At 61.7% G+C, this 18,154-nt stretch overlaps 2 protein-coding genes across 7 annotated transcripts in view; both read left to right on the top strand.

The window, feature by feature from the left end:
- The first annotated feature begins 296 nt into the window (after positions 1–296).
- LOC105496680 (PR/SET domain 16) overlaps positions 297–18,154 on the top strand; it is a 364,998-nt gene continuing 347,140 nt past the window's right edge. For 4 of the 6 annotated variants that reach the window (XM_071067547.1, XM_071067538.1, XM_071067522.1 and 1 more), the window contains exon 1: positions 297–650. In XM_071067547.1, coding sequence (XP_070923648.1) covers positions 614–650 — 37 coding nt within the window. In that variant the 5' untranslated portion in view covers positions 297–613. The remainder of the gene's footprint in view (positions 651–18,154) is intronic. The other 2 variants (XM_071067545.1, XM_071067527.1) reach the window with 1 other exon arrangement.
- Positions 1,845–18,154, top strand: part of LOC112429339 (uncharacterized) — a 35,293-nt gene continuing 18,983 nt past the window's right edge. The window contains exons 1-2 of the mRNA XM_071067521.1: positions 1,845–3,281; positions 3,977–18,154. The exon at positions 3,977–18,154 is cut by the window's right edge and continues 18,983 nt beyond it. The gene's annotated coding sequence lies outside the window, so the exon portion shown is untranslated. The remainder of the gene's footprint in view (positions 3,282–3,976) is intronic.

Raw genomic sequence — 18,154 nt, 5'->3', positions numbered from 1 at the left:
GCCGGGGCGACTGGGAATGCAAAGCTTTTTAATTAGTAATAAAACGCTGTAAAATGGAGCAAAACCAGCCCGGACCCGCGTCCGAACTATCGGCGCGTGTGCCCCGAGATCCAAGGAAGTCGTGTGGAAACCCGCAGCCGCCGCCCCATCTTCGGCCCCGACTGGGGCGGGAGCAGCAGTGCGACGCGCCGCGACGCAGGGGCAGGGTGGGGGGATAGTCACCTCGCCTCCGGGGCCACCTGGGTCCTTTTAAAGTGTCCGGGGTGCGGGCCCCGGGCGGGAGCGCCGAGCACGGAATGTTTTCTTAAAGGGCCAGTTCCGAGCTGCGCTGAAAAGGGGGGGGAGAGGGGGGAGAGATAAGTGAGACGAAGACCGAGAAGGCCGAGGAGAGCCCCCCAATCCCGCGCCGAGGCGGCGGCGGCGGCGGCGGCGGCGCGACGATGAGGATGATGAATACATTGCAAAGTTTTTTTGGCCCCGGCGAGGGGTGTCAGATTGAGTGCTCTGTGCGCATGTGCGAAGGTGTCCAAACTGACAATGCTGGGGAGATGAAGATAGTGTGTGGCTGCTTCTGGACTCAAGGAGGAGGAGAGAGATTCCGCGAGCCGACACCATGCGATCCAAGGCGAGGGCGAGGAAGCTAGCCAAAAGTAAGTCTCCCGCGCTCGGCCGCGCCGCGCCGCCGGGGCCCGGGCCGCCGGGCCGGGGCGCCCGGGCCAGGGGTGCGCGTCGGGGCGCGGCCGGCGCGCCCGCGGCTCCGGGCCCCCGGCTCGGCCGCGCGGCCCGGGGGGCTGCTCCGCCTCTCGCGCTCCGGGGCGACCGGGCTCGGCGCGGAGGCTCGGGGCGCCCGGGCCGCGCGCTCCCCGAAGGCGCCGGCCCCCTCCCCGCCGAACCCCCTCCCCCCCCACCAGTGTCAGGCGCTCGGGCCCGGGAACCCGAGGCGCGCGGTGGGGGCCGGGGAGGGGGGCGGAGGGGGAGGGCCGGGGGTGGAGGGGAGCGAAAAGTGAAAGTTAGCGAAAAGTTGACGAAAGGGGAGAGCAACTTTTTCCTCCCCGCTCGCTCTCTCCCTCTCTCTCTCCGAGTGGCTCTCAGTCCTGGTCAAATCATATTCCGGGCTTTTGAAATAGTGGGCGCTAGAGCACCGCCTTTGGCGTCCGCCAGCCGGGCGCAGAGGAGGGAGACCCCGAGCCGGGGAGGGGCGGAGGAGGGGGCGCGGGCCGGCGCCCACCCGGCTCCGCGGGCGCAGGGGCAGGGGTAGCAACGGCGGGACAGCCGCAGCCACTTGGGGAGCAAAATGGAGACTTTTGCCCGGGCTGGGAACTGTGGTCGTGAAGTTTATCCCCCGGCGGTGCCCCGCATGGTGGAGGGCGCTCCTCTGGGACGCCGGCAGCCTGCGCGGGCCGCCCGGGCGACCGTGCCTCCGACAGGAGGGTCCCTACCAGGCGACCTCCCGACCCACCGCTGCCGCCCTCGGGCCCGCGCGGACCCCTCTGTACCCGCTTGCCTGGCACAGCCGGGCCCGGCGGGGACAGAGCTGCCCCGGCCAGACTGCCTGGTCCTCGGTCTTACTTTCTCTTTCGCTCCGTCTCGGCCGAGCCCCGGGCTCCGCGCGCCCCGCCTGCCTCCAGCCGGTCCTTGCCGCGGGCCGGTTGCTCCAGCCACCCGCGCCCTCGCCCGCCACTGCGCCTCCGAGCAGCCCGCGCGCACCCCGCAGCCCCGGCCGCCGGCGCCATCCGCGGTGAGGCCGGCGGGCAGGTGAGGACGGGCGGCGCCGCGGCCCGACCAGCGCGGCTCCCGCAGCCCCGCCGAAGCCCCGGCTGCAGCGAAGCGGCCAGTGCCGCGCGGAGCGGAATCGGCGCCGCCTGCTCCCGCCGCCCCCTCCTCTGCAGGCCGCCCGCCCGCCCACCCGCGGAAGAGGCGCCCGGGCCGCTCCCCTCGAGGTCCCCGCCCGACCCACGCCGTTCCGTTCGCGCCTCCAGGGCCAGGTCCCGCCAGGCCGGCCTCGCAGCTCCCGGGGCCGAGACCCCAAGCGTGAGCCGGGTGGGCGCGGGACTCTCGGAGGTTTTCCGAACTCCGCTCCCTCGGCTTGGGACCCGCCCGGCTAGTCCCAACAGCGGCCCGGCGGCCGTAGGCCCCGCGCTCTGTGCGCCAGGGAAAAGCAGCTCCCGAGTTATGCCGGACGCCCCTGCGCCCCGCCGTCAGCCGTTCCCGGCCCCTCGGTGAGGCGCCCCCTTCCCGCCGCGCTCTGCTGCCGGGTGCCCTTGGCCTCGGCCTCTCGTGACCTCTGACCCCTCTTGGTGCGAACAAGGCCAGGCGTTTCGCCGCCGACGCGAAGGGGCTGTCTGTGCGCGGCGTTGCGGACCCTCCGCGCGTGGGGTGTACGTGTGCGTGTTCGGGTTCGGTTCTGTGTGTGCACCGCGGTCCTGCTCAGAGTCGGGACCACCGGGCTGCGTGTGGGCCACCAGGTCAGGCCCTAGCCCAGGGTGGGCCCGAAGCTGGAGCGAAAAAGGGGAAAGCGGCCGCGCTGACGCCGGGGCCTTCGCTGCAAGCGAGAGGCGGACTCGGCGCACCCGCGCGGCCTCGGAAACTTCCAAGAGGCCCCGGCTCTCCGCTGGCTCCACCTCTGCCAGGTGGGGAAGATGGCCCGGGACCGGGTCCGCTCAAGACCAGAACTGGTGCCTGGCAGCCGTCTGGTGGCCTGGCCCGGAGGCCGGAGAGCCGGGCCCAGCGGGAGCGCCGAGCGCTGGCTTCCTTTTCCCGAGAGTCTTTAGTGAGGAAAAACCCCATGAGAGGTGATTGCAAGGCCTCAGCCCTCTGCCCACACTTGGCCGAGCGCTGGGAACCCCTCCTTCCGGGCTCCACAGCTGGGACCGCTTGTCCCCAGGCCCCCCAAGGTGGCTGAGGCAGGTTGGGGATCACACTGCCTGCCCTGAGCAAGGCAGGATCCGCTGAAGAATTTCATTTCATCAGGCGATATTTTAAGCAGATGTGGACTTCCCCAGGGACCACAGTCCATTACCCGAATCAAAGGCGGTAGGGCCAGCACTGCAGCCAGCAGGTCCTCCCCTCCCCACAATGCTGACCAGGTCAGGGGACTGTGGGGTGGGGCAGGGGCAAGGTCATGGTTACCAGGCTGGTATTCAGGCTGGGCACAGAACAGCCACCAGGCCAGTGGAGGCGACCCCATGACCCAGCGTTTTGGGGGCCACCGCCGAGTGTGCATCTGGAGGTGTAATCTCGTTTGTGTTTCCCTGGAGACGCCATTCCAAGCCTCCGTTCAGGTGGGTTGCTCCTCCGGGCTGGGTCTGGTGAAGGGCTGAATAGTGGCGGCTCTGGGGGTGACCTGGGCTCCCAGCTGAGCTTTCCAAGGACAGAGGTGGCCACTGGGGCACCCAAGCCGGGGCTGTGGCTGAGCTGATGGGAAACCTACAGCCTCCTCCACCTGAGCCTGGGGGCCAGGAGCAGAGTGAGGACAGTTCAGGGACAGGGTCCCCCTACTGAAGCCAGGGCAGTAGGGCCGGTGGGGAAGGGGCCGCTGCGGCCCCACATCACAAACTCAACGCTTAACAAAAGCTTATTGTTTCTAGGGCTGTTGTGAGCCAGGTGGGCAGGTGGGGGGTTAGCACCACCAAGGTGCCCTCTGGACCACCATCCCCCTCACAGCACAGCTGGGGACCTCTGTGCAGGAGAAGGATGTGCCAGTCGGTGCCCCCATCAGAGCTGCTCCTTGAGGCCTGATCCCCACCTAGGTGGCAGACCCCATGTCCTAGACGCCACATACTCCAGGGCAGGGGGAGTGTCCTCTCCACAAGTGCCATCTAGCCCCTGGGGTAGGGGAGCTGCGGCCCCCCTAGATGGGGACTGTGTGTGTCCTGCTTGTTTCTGAGGGTGATGTGTGTGGAAGGTGTGTTGGAGACAGGGTAGAGGTGAGCGGGGCTGGAGGCCCAACTCACAGCCTCTTTCCTTCTTCCTGCAGAAACAGGCCAGGCTGACTGGACCCTCCCCTCTCCCACCCTCCCTGGGGAAGTTGGCCTCTTCCACCAGTCCCCTCCCCGGAGCCAGGACGGCAGCCTTCCGTCTGGAGGCGGGTTAGGGCAGCAGCGCCAGGACGTCCGGCGGGAGTCCAGCCTCTTGCCCCGCTTCGGACGAAAACATAGAGGCTGCGGTGGAGGGGTGGAGTGCAGGGCTGGCCGCCAGGGCCTGGTGCCCCACGGCAGGGGGCTGTGTGTCGCCCACAGGCCCTCCCTGTGCCCCTGGCTTCGCAGGTGTGCCATGGCTCGGAAGCTGGCAGGAGGGGGCTTGCCAAGCTGGCTTTGGAGCAACTGCTGGGTGGGCTCCTTGGGGACAGACGCTGGCCATGCCCTAGGCTCGCCAACCACCAGACACCCACTGGGGGCGTCCTGCTTGTCCTGTGAGCGGCTCTTCCAGAGCAGGTGCTGGCCAGACCTCCTGGCCCCTCCTGGCCCCAAGGCTTCCTCCTCTCCCAAGCCCTCCTCTGGGCAGTGCGCAGAGCAGGGGACCAGGGCTGCCTTTTCTGCCGGGAGGCTGTGGGGGAAGGTGGCCCAGCAGCCAGGGGCTCCCCCCACCAGGCCCCTCAAGGGAGGCGAGGCTGGTGGCAGCTCGCTGGGACGCCGTGGGCCCGATTAGCCCCCTGTTTTATTCAATTAGGAGGCAATTAGGGATCCTTGGGGGGCTGGGGCTGGTAATTAAGGTGATGTATAATTAGAGTTTCAACAAAAATTATCCAGGATTAAAAATCTTTTGAATAATTTCGTTTAAAATTTTCAAATAGCGTTAAATACAATTTATCAGGTTTTGAATCAAACCTGTGTAACAAGTCTTGGAAGCTGCAGCTCCCGTCGCCGGCGCGGGAGGACCAGGAGCAGCTCCGGCGACTTGCCCGTGCGGGAAAGAAACTTCGCGAGCGAAGCCAGCTGGCTGGGGCCTCGCCGCGGTGCAGCGGCGGCCGCGGGCTCAGAATCGGGCCGCCGAGGGCTGCAGACGGCGCGGGCCGGGTCGGGGAGCGGGGCCTGGGAGACCCCTGGCCGGCTGGTGGTCTAGGCAGACTTCCCGCTCCCCGCGCACAAAGTCGCGGCCAATTACCGCGGAGCAGCGCCCGCGTCTACACAGCGCAGCCTGGCGCCCCGACCCTGGCCGGGCGGGAGCGGCTCTCTCCCCTTCTAGAGCCCCAGCTTGGACCCGAGGGTCCCCTCCTCCTGGTCTCCCTTGCGGAGGAGGGCAGCCTCCGCGTCCCCAACCGCCGACCCTCGACCTCGTGCGGGACACCGTGGGCGCCAGGCCCCTTTTTGCCTCGGTTCCCTGCGGCATCCCCGACCCGCGCCCCGAGAGACGCGGGAGCGCGCGCCGCCTGAGCTTAAGTAGGGGCTGTAGGGAGAGGGAAGTGCAGAGAAACCGAGGCAGAGGGTGGGGATCCGGCTTTCGAGGGTAGACCTGCCTGCCCAGTCTGATCCGCAGCCTGGGCTCCTGCTGGGCAACCGCGGGAGACTGGCAGGGCTTCCTAGCGTACTTGGAAGACAGGACACCTCCTCCCTTCACTGACCCCGGGAAGACAGAGTGCAGAGGAGCAGGCACCACTTTTGGAAGTGAGAAATCCCAGGCGCAGAGAGGTGGAGTAACTCTTGGGAGGCCACACAGCAAATTGAGGGCTCCACTGAAATTCAGTGAAATGAAGACCTCCAGGGTTTCTTACGTAGCATTCCCCTCCCCCACAGAGCACTGCAGGCTGCTGCTAATTCCATAGGGTGTGCGTGTGTGTGTGTGTCAGGGTTTAAGCATTTTCTCAAGGCCAGTGCTCAACTTGTAGCAGGTCTGTTCTTAAAAAGCAGGCAGGACGTCACACGCGTCCAGCGTGTAAGTGACCTCACACCTGTAGGCTGGATTCCTGCTTCGCAGGGTCTGGACTCCTGCTGGGCTCCATCCCCCACCGCTCCTGCCCCTGCTGTGGGTGTCCTGCCCCCAAAGACAGGCACAGAGGAGCAGAAGCCTTGGTCAGGTGGCCTGGCCTGCGCCCTCCACACCCCCTCGCTCACTGCCTTAGGAGAAATGCAGGAGGTTCAGGTTGGTCCAGGAGGTGTAGGACCTGCCCCTTGCCACCCCTCAGATCTGGAGGCGAATAACCACCCCCACCCCCTCCCCCCTCCTCACCCCCATCTCAGCAATCAAGGGGAGGTGGAGCTGCTGCTGCCCTGTTGGTCTGAGCTACAGGGCAGAAAGGGATGGCAGCTGACGTCTCTGGTCCAGCCTGGCATGGGCCGTGACTCCTCAAGTCTGGGTGTCTCCTAGGCTGCAGCAGGGCCACGGTGGCCGTTCTGGGCCAGGAGTGCTCCCAAGCTTCGGTGGGCCCAGAGCAGGGGAGGGGTGGCCTCTTCCTGCTCTGACCACTTCACTCTTGGGCTTTTGCCATCAAATCCTCCACGGTCTGGAGGTGCCTGGGCTGGCCCGCCTGGCGGGCCTAGCCTGAGAGGCAGGAACAATGCCCTGAGGCCTGAAGACAGGAGTGCCAGCCCCTCCAAGACCATATTTGTTTAATAGTTAACATTTTGGACAAAAAAGGAGGGAAGTCAGATTCTGGTGAAGGTTTTGCTTATTTTATATCCACTATAACTATTTCTGTCCATGAAAATTGGCTTAATTATATCAATGGAATGTTTCTTTTTCAATTCTGTATGCAATTAGTCCATCTTGCCGGCTGCAATTTATTTTAATAAAAAAATAAACCAGTGGTGTGTTCAGTTCCTCGTCCCCTAGGGACAAATGCGATTGGTGTGTTTAATTTCATTAACTACAATGCGGCCTACTGGAAAAACGTATAAAATCAGCTTTATACAGCTTAAACACTGGCATTTGAAACAAATCATTATTGCATTAGCTGTCACACTGGTAATTCTAGAATCTAAGGAAAAAAATATATTATGGCTGTTTTTATAACCCTTTGCAAATGCACTGTTAAAATAATTTATAATCATTTTAAAACATGGCTGGGTCCTAGTGACTATTTCATCTCCTCTGAATAAGGCTCTGTGCCATCCCATGCGCATTTTCCGCGCTGATGGCGGTGCTGTTTCCAAGCCTGCACACGCACCTCTCAGGGCGGAGGCCGTGGAGCCTGTGTTGAAACGAACCCGGTGACAAGGAGTCACTTTTTCATTCTGGCCTGAACCCCGCTCTTCCGGCGGAGTAGTGGGTGCAGTGACAGACTCACCTGCGATCCACCTCGGGCCAGAGGGGACCCCAGAGGCCAGAGGCTGCAGAACCCTCAGCAGCTGCTGCTCGCCATCCTCCTGGGGGAGGAGGAGTCACGCACCAGGCTTGACCGAGAGTGAGCCAAGCCCCCCACGCGTGGGGTGCCCACTTCAAATGTATAGAACCAGGAGCAGCCTCTGCTCTGCCCACCTCGAGGCCCTGCTTGGCAAAGCGGCTCTCTGAGCCCGCTGTGAGGAAACCCACCAGATCGACGGTCCTCTCGGGATAACAGGCTTCCCAGCACACTGTGCCGCTCCAGCCCATGCTCCGTCAAGCGTGGGTGTGCGAGGGGGTGTGTCCAAGCACGTGTGTGTGTGTCCAAGTGTGCGTGTGTGTTGCGATCCGTGTCTTTACTGCAGCCCTGGCCACATCTGCACTGACCGCTGGATGCAGGGAGGGTGCGGGATACATGCTCCCTGTCCAACTGGGGTGGACCTGGGGCTCTCAGAGGATCTGTTGGGGCCGGGAAGACGAGGGAAGGGTTTGCTTTTCCTGCTTCTGAGATGTGCTCTGAGGAGGCTGAGTTGTGCCACAGACGCCCTTGCTAGTGGCCGCCGGCTGGTCCCCCGCGTGGAGTGGCTCAGGGAAGGTGTCTGGGTGTGCAGGAGCAGGGACACATGGGCTCAGCTTCTGTCTGCTCCCAGCATCTCTGGGCAGAAGCAGTGGAGCCCGGGGCTTCTCCGAGGGTGTCTGTCTCCTTCCTCGCCCACAGGTAGTGCCAGGGGGGCATTAACAGGAAGGAAAGGGCTCAGGCGACTTAGCTGGAGGCCAGGGGCCAGGGCTGGCTTCCCTTAGGTGTGCAGAGGAGTTAGCTGGAGGCCAGGGGCCAGGCTGCCTTCACTTGGGTGTGCGGAGGAGTTAGCTGGAGGCCAGGGGCCAGGCTGCCTTCCCTTAGGTGTGCAGAGGAGTTAGCTGGAGGCCGGGGCCAGGGCTGCCTTCCCTTGGGTGTGCGGAGCAGAGGATTTCCAGGCTTTACGGGTGCTGCTTAGGTAATTCCCAGAAACCTGCTCGGTTTGCTTGGGCACATTAAGGACTATTCCCTGTCCCTCCTCCTTAGCCTTTCGACTTACCTTGATGGATTTACTTAGGTTTGGTTTTCTCCTCTGATACCAAATGTGTATTCTATAAGGAACTTCAGCTTGGGGTGATGGTGGGTGTTTTGTGGGGGGACACAGGAACTCCACAGAGCACACATCTCTGGGTCTGAAGCCCCTTCTTGCTTCTCAGAGGGGCTGGTCTGCATCTTGGCTGGCTCTCCCCAAACCTGTGGCTCTGGGGCCAGTTCCCGTTGAAGTGGCCCCCCACAGGGCAGGTCTCCAGGCCTGCAGTTTGCTTTCCGTGGGGTGTGCTACGGAGTTGGGAAATCAGTAGCTTTGTCTCCTTTCCCACTTTAGAAGAATCACAAAGCTGAATGTTTGGGGCAAATATGAAGTCCTGGTCCATGGGCCTCCTGGAGGCTGCTGGCGAGGTCTCCCGTGGGGCCTGGCCCTGTCCCATGACACAGGCCCAGGAGTTGTCCCACATCAGCCCCAGAAACCCAGGCTCTGTTCGCCCCAACTCTGCATCGTGTGCGTGTCCTGCTCTCCCAGGGTCCCCAGCCCCATGCTGGCCTGGGTTTGCTGCTGGCCCCCTCCCTCATTGCTGCTGGACTCTCCCCTTTGTGAAACCAGGTAAAGGTGAGGACACTTTGGACAATAAAAGTGAGTTTGAACTTGGTTGAAGAAGTGCGGCCGTGTCTGCACGCGTGTGAACCGGTTCCTCCAGCAGGGGTGTCTGCACAGAAGGATCTGGAAGGTCCACCAGGGTATTTAGTGCGTGCTTTTTCCCGGACGTCGGGGTCCCAGAGCCAGGCTGGGGTGCTTCACAATGTCTCCTCCAATCAGCCAGGCGGCCAGCTGGGGAGCTTCGTTTTTGTCTCCTTGGTCTGTTTGGGAAGCTGACTGGTCAGTCCTCAGCCCCAGCCTGTGTGTGTGTTGTGGGGGGTGGGTGTGCAGGCCGCAGGGGCTCACAGGCCAGGCCCGGTGCGTGGACCACCAGTACTGCGGCATCGCTGTAGGCAGGGCCCGGACCACATAATAAAGCCAAACCACACGGGGGTCTTCCCTAGGCTGCAGCAGAAGAACCGCTCTGACTCCTGCCTTATAGCTCAGCCCTGAAATAAAACATGCAATGATTATTAGCTGCTCATTTCAAACTAGGAGGCGCAGGTGCCGGAATCTGTTCTGGCCCCTGCCACATGCAGTGGGTGCCTCCCCCGTCCCCGCCGCCTCCCCACAGTCGGCCTCCCTGGGTCTCCTCCGTCCTTGCCTCTGTCCTGGGGTGGAAACAGCTGTTGGCACGTGCCACTTTTTTTCTTATCAGAGGCCTCCTAGTTCTTGCAGGGGGCTTGGGGCTTCGCAAGTTCCATTCCCATCCGTCCGCTCATCTTTCCTGGTGCCAAGCATAGTGTGGTGGGATTCCTGTGCGCCGGGCTCTGAGACCTGCATGTCAGGGGGCAGAGGACCTCTCCAGCTGCAGGATGCATGCTTGGGGCCCACCTGGAGGGAGACAGGGTCCCCGAGCTCTGGGTGGTACAGGCTGCCTCCCGCTGTGGCAAGTCAGGGGCTCAGCAGCTCCACAGCAGGCTCTGTGTCCTCACTGGGGAGTGAGTGGTCCCTCGCCTGGGGGTCCGGACCATGGTGTTCTAAGATGGCAGGAAAGCCAGAATCCGACCAACAGCTCACCCCAATCCCCGCCGCTGGAGACACGAGGCTCAGGGCCTCCTCTCTGCAGTGGCGCGGTGATGCCTGTTCCCAGCCCTGTTTCACATTTGAAAGGCCCAGAAGAGAGGGAGGGAGGCTGCCAGAGAGGAGGGTTATGTAATTTTCTTTGCTGCCATGAGCCTCCGTCTCTCTCTCTTTAATTCGGTAGTTCAAATGAAATTCGTTTCTCTAGTACCTGTGGCAGGCAGGACGCCGCCAAGGTTTTAGCGGAGGGAGGAAATGATGAGGTGCATGCGTGAGGAACGGGCTCTAATGTGACCGGGAGCTCTTGCCCGTGACATGGTTGAATCCTGTATCTGATCTAGACCTGGCGGCCGATAGTACGGCAGCTGTGGATTTCCATAACAGACTCCGCCATGGCTCCTGTAGCTGGGTCTCCCAGGGAAAGGGGAACGCGTTGAAAAATGCCCAGACATTTCTCTCTGCCCAACGGGCTGTAACAGCCTCGTCAGAGAGGCTGGTCACATCAGTCCGTAAAACATTTAAACAAAGACCAAAAGTGACTCTCACCGGAGGAGCCCAAATGGTGACCGCAGGGTGGCCGCGGTGGTCCCCGGGCAAACAGGAAGTCGGCGTGACTGTCTCTGACGGCTCTGGGCATTAATCCTCATTTTACCCCCTGCTGCCCACCGCTTCCCTGGTGGAGCCACGTCCCGGAATCTCCGCTGCTGCCCGGGCCTGTTTGGCCTCAGACTATGCTCCCGAGTGAAGGCCGTGATAGGGAGGAGAGGTCTTGGCTATGTCAGCATCTCTCGGCAGTGCTGGCCTGAGAGCCCCTTCCAGCCCCTTCCAGCCCCACATCAGAGGGTCTGCTGTCATCCCTCTCCCGCGTGCCGCCCTGCTGGCCCAGCCCCTGTGTGTGCACAGGGCTCCTTCGGGGCGCGGTTGCAGGGCTGTCAGGGGGATTGCCCCAAGGTCCGTGGGTCCCTTTCGGAGGGAAGCCTGTAACGCAGAGAGTATCTATTGACTCGGTGAAAATACTGCTGCTTTAGGCAGCAAGCTGCATGCAGCGGCCTGGCCTGAGGGACGTGCCACAGGAGCTGGCTCCCTGGGAGATTTCTGGCCTTCCTTGCGGGTGACCCGCAGGCTCTTATTCCTGGAAAAGCCGATGCGTTTCTGAACTACTTGAAAACCAGAGGGCGTTTTCTTGGCCAGAGCTGACACTGCTTCAGGGAGAAGTGGCCCCTCACATACCCCTTCATCTGGCTGGCATGTTGAGATTGTCTCCAGGGAGCGTGCGGACGTGTGTGTGCTCTGTCTGTCCACAACACACACACCTGCAGGCAAGTGTGCTTCTGAGGTCGGCCCGAGAGGGCCCGCCAAGCTACTCTGTTTCTGTTGATCAGCGACATCGCACGGCTCCCTGCCCTCTTGCACCTTGAAAGAGCCACTTGCCTCGGCTGCACCTCGGTCCTTAGCCCTCCACGGCGCCAGAGTTGGTTGCCTCAGCAGCTCGTGCGCACCCGGCCCAAAGCTGTTCTGCAGCTGGTCACTGCGGGAGAAGAGACCGGAAAAGTTCAAAGGTGGAGAGGCAGCAGCAATCTGGAGCACTTTTCTGAACGCTGTAACCCCTGAGAAGAAACAAAGAGGAAACGAGGCTGTTTAGATAATCCCGGGCCCTGGTGCTTGCATTTAGAAAAATTAGGCCCTCTTGAAAAATTACAGAATTATGCTGCCAGTGTCAGGTTCCCAGATAATGATGTGTCTGTGTGTGAAAATATTAAATTGCAATAACACGCCGTGCGAGTGCCTCTCTGAATGGGGTATTCAGTTCCCAGCCCAGGCTGAGCGTACAGCGAGTGACTGACAGAATACAAATGGTGCCACGAAGCACCGGGGATTTACGGCCGACCCGCGCTTTCCGATCGGTTTCTCTACCCTGGCCCATCCAGCCATCCTTTTCTTTAATGAAACAGCCCGACAATGTGGCTAATTATTTATTTATCCCATTAGCAGGAAGAAAAGCTATCAGAGACAGATCAATTTTTCCCTGGAAGTGATTTGACATGACTTTAAAAATAAGATCTACTAAGATATGCTAAGCGGTGTCCTCTGAAACCCCAAATTTTGTTTCATCAACTCGGCTGACAATCCATTTTGCAAAAACGGGAGGCCCGGGCCCCTAAGCCTGCAGCCTGAGAAAAAGCAAACTTGAGCAAGGCCAGCTTGCTCTCCCCTCGGACCGGGCAACTGCTCCTGGATTTCTGTTCTGAGGAACATGTTGGGCAGCTTCTTCCGGGCCAGGGAAATCTGAGCAGCCGCAAGCGAATCTGGGACGATGGCAGATTGTTAATATCTCAGAGCCCCGGAGACTCGGCGTCTCTGACCGTGAGCCTGCGTGAGCAGCGGAATCCGGGCCCGAGCACCCAGTGCTTCCTGGAGAGTGTGTGTGCCTGAGAGTGTGTGTGCGTGGAGCGGGTGGCCGGCCGGTGGGGGGGTGCACATTCCGCCGAGTGTCCTCATGAACAAAAGGCCTAAAAAAAAAAAAGCAGAGAGTAAGGGAGCTCAGAGAATCGGGGGGCAGACAGCATGGCCACGAGGGGCTCTCTGGTTTCACGGCTGGGAATCGGAGCCTCAGGGCGGAGGCCCCGGAGTCTTAACTTTCCCTCCGTCGGAGGTGTTAGTCTTACCTTCCCGAGGTTAGATAAAGCCGCTAAAAGCCGCTGTTTGTTATTGAATCTCATCTGCTAATTACGGCGGCGGGACTTGGGTTCGAGGCCCCTCGCAGCTGCACCCCGAGTCCCCTGTGCTGGCGGCTGATAAGGGGTCATTCTGTGCTCTTTCCAGAGCGTTTTAGGTTGCGTCCGCTCCTGACAGGTGACCCTCGTTCAAAGGGAACGAGGGGCTGGTGGCCGCAGTGGGCGTGAGAGGCCCATTCCTGCAGCCTGGCCCCGCCGGCCCCTGGAGAGACTCCTCGTTTTCCCACCAGACCGAGCGTGGCCGTGTGAGGAGCAGGGCTGAGGTGGGGAGAGTGCCGTCTTGCATTTCCTGACAGTCCCCAGCTCTCTCTCTGCTGGACCTCCTGGCCATACAGCTGCTTCCCACCCCCCGGGTGTCGGTCACTAGAGAGCGGGTAGAGCCTGGCCACAGGGCACATGGGAGACCCCCATGGAAGGCCCGTGTCGGGGGCCAGGGAGACCACCTCCTCGCTGCCCTGGCTAAACACCAGCTTTGCAAAAGCAAGACCCTGCCAGCCCTGCTCCCCTGACAGACCCAGAGGCAGAGGCCTTCAGCGCCAGCGACAGGATGGGCAGATGAAGCCACGGTGCCCCAAGGTAGCTGTGAAGCCCCCGTGAGCACTGCCCTAAGCCCTGCAACCCTGACATGTGGAGGCTTCTGAAATTCCCTTGATGCCTCAAAGTTGAGCGCCGCCAGCCTCCAACCTCAGAGACGGCGCCTGGCTTTCACTTCCCAAACCAACCGAGGCTCCACCACGTTCGATGACCTTGGACCCAACCACAGGAACTTGATGGGCAGGCGGCTGGCCCGGGGGCTCTGGTGTGACCAGGAAGGTGGGAGGCCTCCGCGGCCAGGCCCTCTGTGGTCAGGTCCTGTGCAGTCTGGCCCTGTGTGGTCTTCCTTGAGGGGACATTTTCTGTTCCTTGGGTTCTGCAGGAGCAGGCAGGAGGCCCTGTGGGTCCAGGAGGGCGCCTTGGGGCCTGCCTGGCCAGTGTCAGAGGGGTCATGGCCTACCTGCAATTGGACCATTGTCCCCTGCTGTGGCCACAGGATGGGGTGGGAGAGTGGCCACTCGTGGGAAACCCAGGGTGAGAGACCTCACCCTCCAGGGTCTGGGGACCATTCCCAAGGAAGCCCTGAGCTGGGCTGAGTGGGGTTCAGTTTTCAGAGATGGGGTTCCGGGGAAACCTCCTTCGCCCCAGCCAGAGCTCCGAGGGTCACTCCTAGACTCCCTCGCTGGCGTCCATGCCTCGGCTGGGTCAGGACAGAGCCAGGGTCGGGGGCCAATGCCCAGCAACCCCCTCCCCCAGGACCTGGAGCTGAGCCTGGGGAGCTGGAGGCACTCTCTGGCTGCAGCAAGTAGATGTAGGGGGTGCGTTTCATCTCAGCGGCCCCAGGGCCGAGCTGGAGCACTGGCCTTTGCCCACTTTGTGCGGAGTCCAGCGGGGGGGCCTGGGGGAAGGGTGAGAGTGGAGAGCGATGGGGCCGGTGCCTGGGTGCTGCGTGGGAGTGAGTACCTGTGGTCCCTGGGGCTGTGGCCGCTGCCTTCTCTTTCCCCCCATCTAGGGCAGGATGCTTGGCCCTCTTGACGCTTCTGGACGGGGCAGATGAAACACAGAGGAAGAGGTGGGGGCACTGGAGACCAAGCCCCCCTGCCGGGACAGTGCACCCGGAATGCTCGCCTGTGGCTGTGATTATTGCTATTATTGTCCTTAGGATCCAGGCAGTCAGGAGCTATTTTGGGGTTTCTGGAACTTTCACTGGCCAAAGACAGGCTTGTGTGTGTGAGAGCAGAGCTGGGCAGGCTCCTCTGGATGCGGCCTCCAGATTAAACATCTCGGCCGAGACCATTGGATGAGCGGAGTGCCAATGGCTAGGAGACGCACGGGTCGGGCCTTCTGGCTATGCCCCACGGAGCAGCAACCTGGCGGCTGGGCCCCTGGAACAGCTCATCCCTCCCCATCACAACCCTGTCCTGGAGTGGGTGGCACGCTCATTGCAAGGCAGTGCGGCCTTCTGGGCTGGGCCTGGTGCTGGCGGGGCCTGCTGTGTGCCAGGCGGGCAGATCGTCCAGGGGCTGACCTGGAAGCTGTGCTGCGTTTATGGCCCGGGGAGACACCGTTCTAGGATTGGGGGTTTCACTCACAGCCTAGGCTTCTTCACTGTTTCCTTGAAGAGAAGAACCAAGGAATGTCACCAGCCTGCTGCTGAGGGGTACCCTCAGGTCAGGACACAGCGGCGCCCGCTCAGGCGGGGAGGTGGGCGTCAGCTCCGTGCTGGGTGGGGAGGGGCTTTTGAGCTGGATCCTGCTCTTGGGGGTTTCCTGTTAGTTTTGTTCCGGGGGGTTGGGGGTAGTGTTTATCAGAGTGGCAGTTGCCACAGCTGAGAGGGGAAGAGCTGTTCCTCCCCACCCTGCCATTATCCACCTGACGTTCCGACTGCTGAGATTGTGTCTGTGATGTCATTGAGGGGACACCCTTTGGACTTGCCCAGGGAACTGCAGGAGACAGGGGCTTCACGGTAATCAGCGCATCGTGCCCACACACGCACGCACATGCAAGCACACATACGTGGAGCACGTGGATGACACAGAGCACGTGGATGACACGTGGTTGACTCCATGAGCCGGACTGGTTTTACTGTGGAGACTTATGCAGAGATCAGATCGGGAGACCCTGTTCGCGAGAGAAGAGAACAGGACTCTTGTTTGGAGAGATGTCCCTGGGTCTTGGCAGCCCCACAAACTTGTGTAGGGAGGGAGGGGAGAGCTGGCTTGGGACGACCGAATCCCAGCGCCGCGGGCTCCCTGGAGGAGAAAGGGCCTTGGTGTCTGCTGGGCCAGAATGCAGGCCTTTCACTCCTCTCCTTGCCTGGGACTGAGGTCCTGGCGGGCCCTGGGGCATCTGGGGGCCTGTTCCCCTCGGGTGGGGCAGGTCAGGCTTGAGCCCCCTGGATCTGGTGTCAGGCAGACCCAGAGGCAGGGCACAGGGGCCGCCTCTGGCCCTTCCAAAGGGACATTCGATCTGAAGCGTGGGGCCCAGTAAGAAGATTCCAGGGAACACAGTGCTGACGGGGCCGAAAGCGCTCGGCGGCCATAGAGAGCCTCTCTACAGTCCTTGCTCTGGCACGAGGCCCTTTGTGGGATTATCTGCCCCCCTGGGAGGCATGGAATGCTGGGGGCGAGGGGCCACAGCAATATCGAGCTCGCATGGGCCCTCGATAAAGCGGCTGCTTGCTGCAATTGCTCTGTCGCCGAAATTCGAGGTGCAGCCCCAGAGTGGAGGCCACTGTCCCCAGACATTTGAGCCAGGGAGGCACCGTCCATTCTGCACTTGTCCTTGAGAATTTGAGTCGAGGCCACATCTGCCAATGCTTATACCTAAGGCTCCCACCTGCTTCAAAAAACAAAGTGGGGCAGAAAAACATCCAGAGGGGCCCGGGCAGCATCTTCCCTCCCAGCCTCACTGTTCTCGGGTGTCACCCTTGGATCACAAATGCTGAGCCCCGCAGGCTGTCGGGGGGCAGGCCAGGGAAGGGATTCTTTGGGCCAGTAGCTCCCGGGTGCCCACCTGGGGCTGGAGTTGGGCCGCCTGTGGGTCCAGGGCAGCTGCCAGGAGCGGAGCTCAGCTGTACACCCTGCGGCAGGTGTTGCAGGCAGGTGGGTGCTTGGGGTTTGTTTCCAGCAGCTGGGATGGTTTCTGCCCAGCATCCAGCCCCTTTTCCTGCACCCCTTGGTCCCCAGTCATACCCATCTGGGTCAGTGGGCAGCCTAGGCAGAGAATGGGTACTTCCCACTGCCCCAGGCTGGTGCCCAGGACCTACCCTGACCTAGAACGGTTGTGCAGGTGGAATCTGGACACCACCATGGGCAGGGGCAGCGCAGCCTCGGGAAGACCTGCCTGGCCAAGGCCTATGAAGCCTGGGTGTGTGCTGGGAGGGTCTCAGAGTCTCCTAGAGCCACGGCTATGGGGGCCTTCGCCTTGCTGGGCTAGGATCATTCCACAGCCAAGAACCAAGGTGCGGCTCAATACTCGGCAGGACCTGGGGACTATAGAGGCTCCGAGTTCCCTCACTGAACAAGCTGCAAACTGCTGGGACCTGACCCTGGGCCGCAGGGCCCCCCAGGGCTCCCCATTCTGGTGGCGTCTGACCTCTTGATCTGGCTGGTAGTGGACAGGGCAGGCTTTGGCTCAGGCCGACTTGGATTGAATCCTGGCACCCACTCTTCAAAAGTTGAGTGACCCTGGCTCCTCCCGGGCCTCTCTGAGCCCAGTGTGCCCATCTGCTGAGTGGGGTGATCCATCCTTGTGGGGCTGTGGTGTCATAAAGAACGGGTGGTCCCTTGAGGACCCCCAGCATCCTGCCCATGTGTGTGTCCTCCTGGAGGCCACGGAAGGGCTGCACTCAGGGTGGCCGTGCCAGGTCTCTTCCTGCGACCTGAGTTGACCTTCTGGGACATAGGGCCAGCAGGCAGCAGGCAGCCCTCGGCCAGGACTGCCTCCCACCAGACCTGCAGGGCCCCAGCTGGGCACAGCTGTGGGAGCCCCACCCAGGTCTTGTCTCCCCAGTGCTGCTTGGGGTCCAGCAGGGTGCCCGGCCCTGAGTTGGTGCGCCTCTCATGTGGGTTCACATTGACAGAGAGGAGGGACAGGGTCTGCACCTGACCCCATGCCCTGGTCTGGGCCATAGGCCGGACACCTTCCTTTGGCCTAAGTCAGTCTCAGAATGCGTACACAGCTGCAGGCACACAGATCTCTGTTGAAGGTCACCATGGCCTGGGGCGGCTGGATGCTGGTCTCCTGTAAGGCCCCAGTTTGTCTATATACTCCAGATCCGTCTTCTTAGGGCAGGACAGATGGGGAACCTGAGGTTGCTTAGGGTGAACTCGTGAGTGCATGAGGTCTTAAAAGCCATAAGGCGCTTGGCTGGCTATGACAGCCAGGGTGGCTGGGCCTGGCTCTGCCCTGGGCGTACCTGCTCTGACCCCCAGGCTCAGTGTCCTCTCGGCCTGCAGTTTCTGTTGCAGGCCAAGGTTCTCTGCCCCCGTCAAGTGATGCAGGGATGGGCTCTGAGTTTCTTGGTCAGGAAAGATGCCACGGGCGCTGCCTGCATGCCCACCCTCAGAGCCTGTGCTGGAAAACGCCCGAGGGGTGGGTGCAGGGTCCTCCCTCTGCTCCCGGCCTCCTCCTGCTGGGCTGCCTTTTCATCGAGATGTCTCCTGGTCCTGTCTGGAAGCAGAAGGGCTGGAAAGGGAGACCAGGGCTCCTCTCCCCCAGCTGCAGCGGCCAGACCCAGGCCCGGCCACTGACGTCCTCCCCCAGAGAGTTTTTGGGTGGAGATTTTCCCAAGTTACTCCGCTGCTTCCTTTCGGAGCTAACGAGTGGTTCTTGGCGTCGTCTGCCGGGGCTTGCCGTCTTCATTTCTTTATTTTTTTTATGGAGCATGCCGTT

The sequence above is a fragment of the Macaca nemestrina genome, chromosome 1 (assembly GCF_043159975.1).
Source record: "Macaca nemestrina isolate mMacNem1 chromosome 1, mMacNem.hap1, whole genome shotgun sequence".
In the NCBI taxonomy this organism is placed as follows: domain Eukaryota; kingdom Metazoa; phylum Chordata; class Mammalia; order Primates; family Cercopithecidae; genus Macaca; species Macaca nemestrina.
Note: the sequence above shows the minus strand (reverse complement) of the source record. Positions and strands in the feature narration are given on the sequence as shown.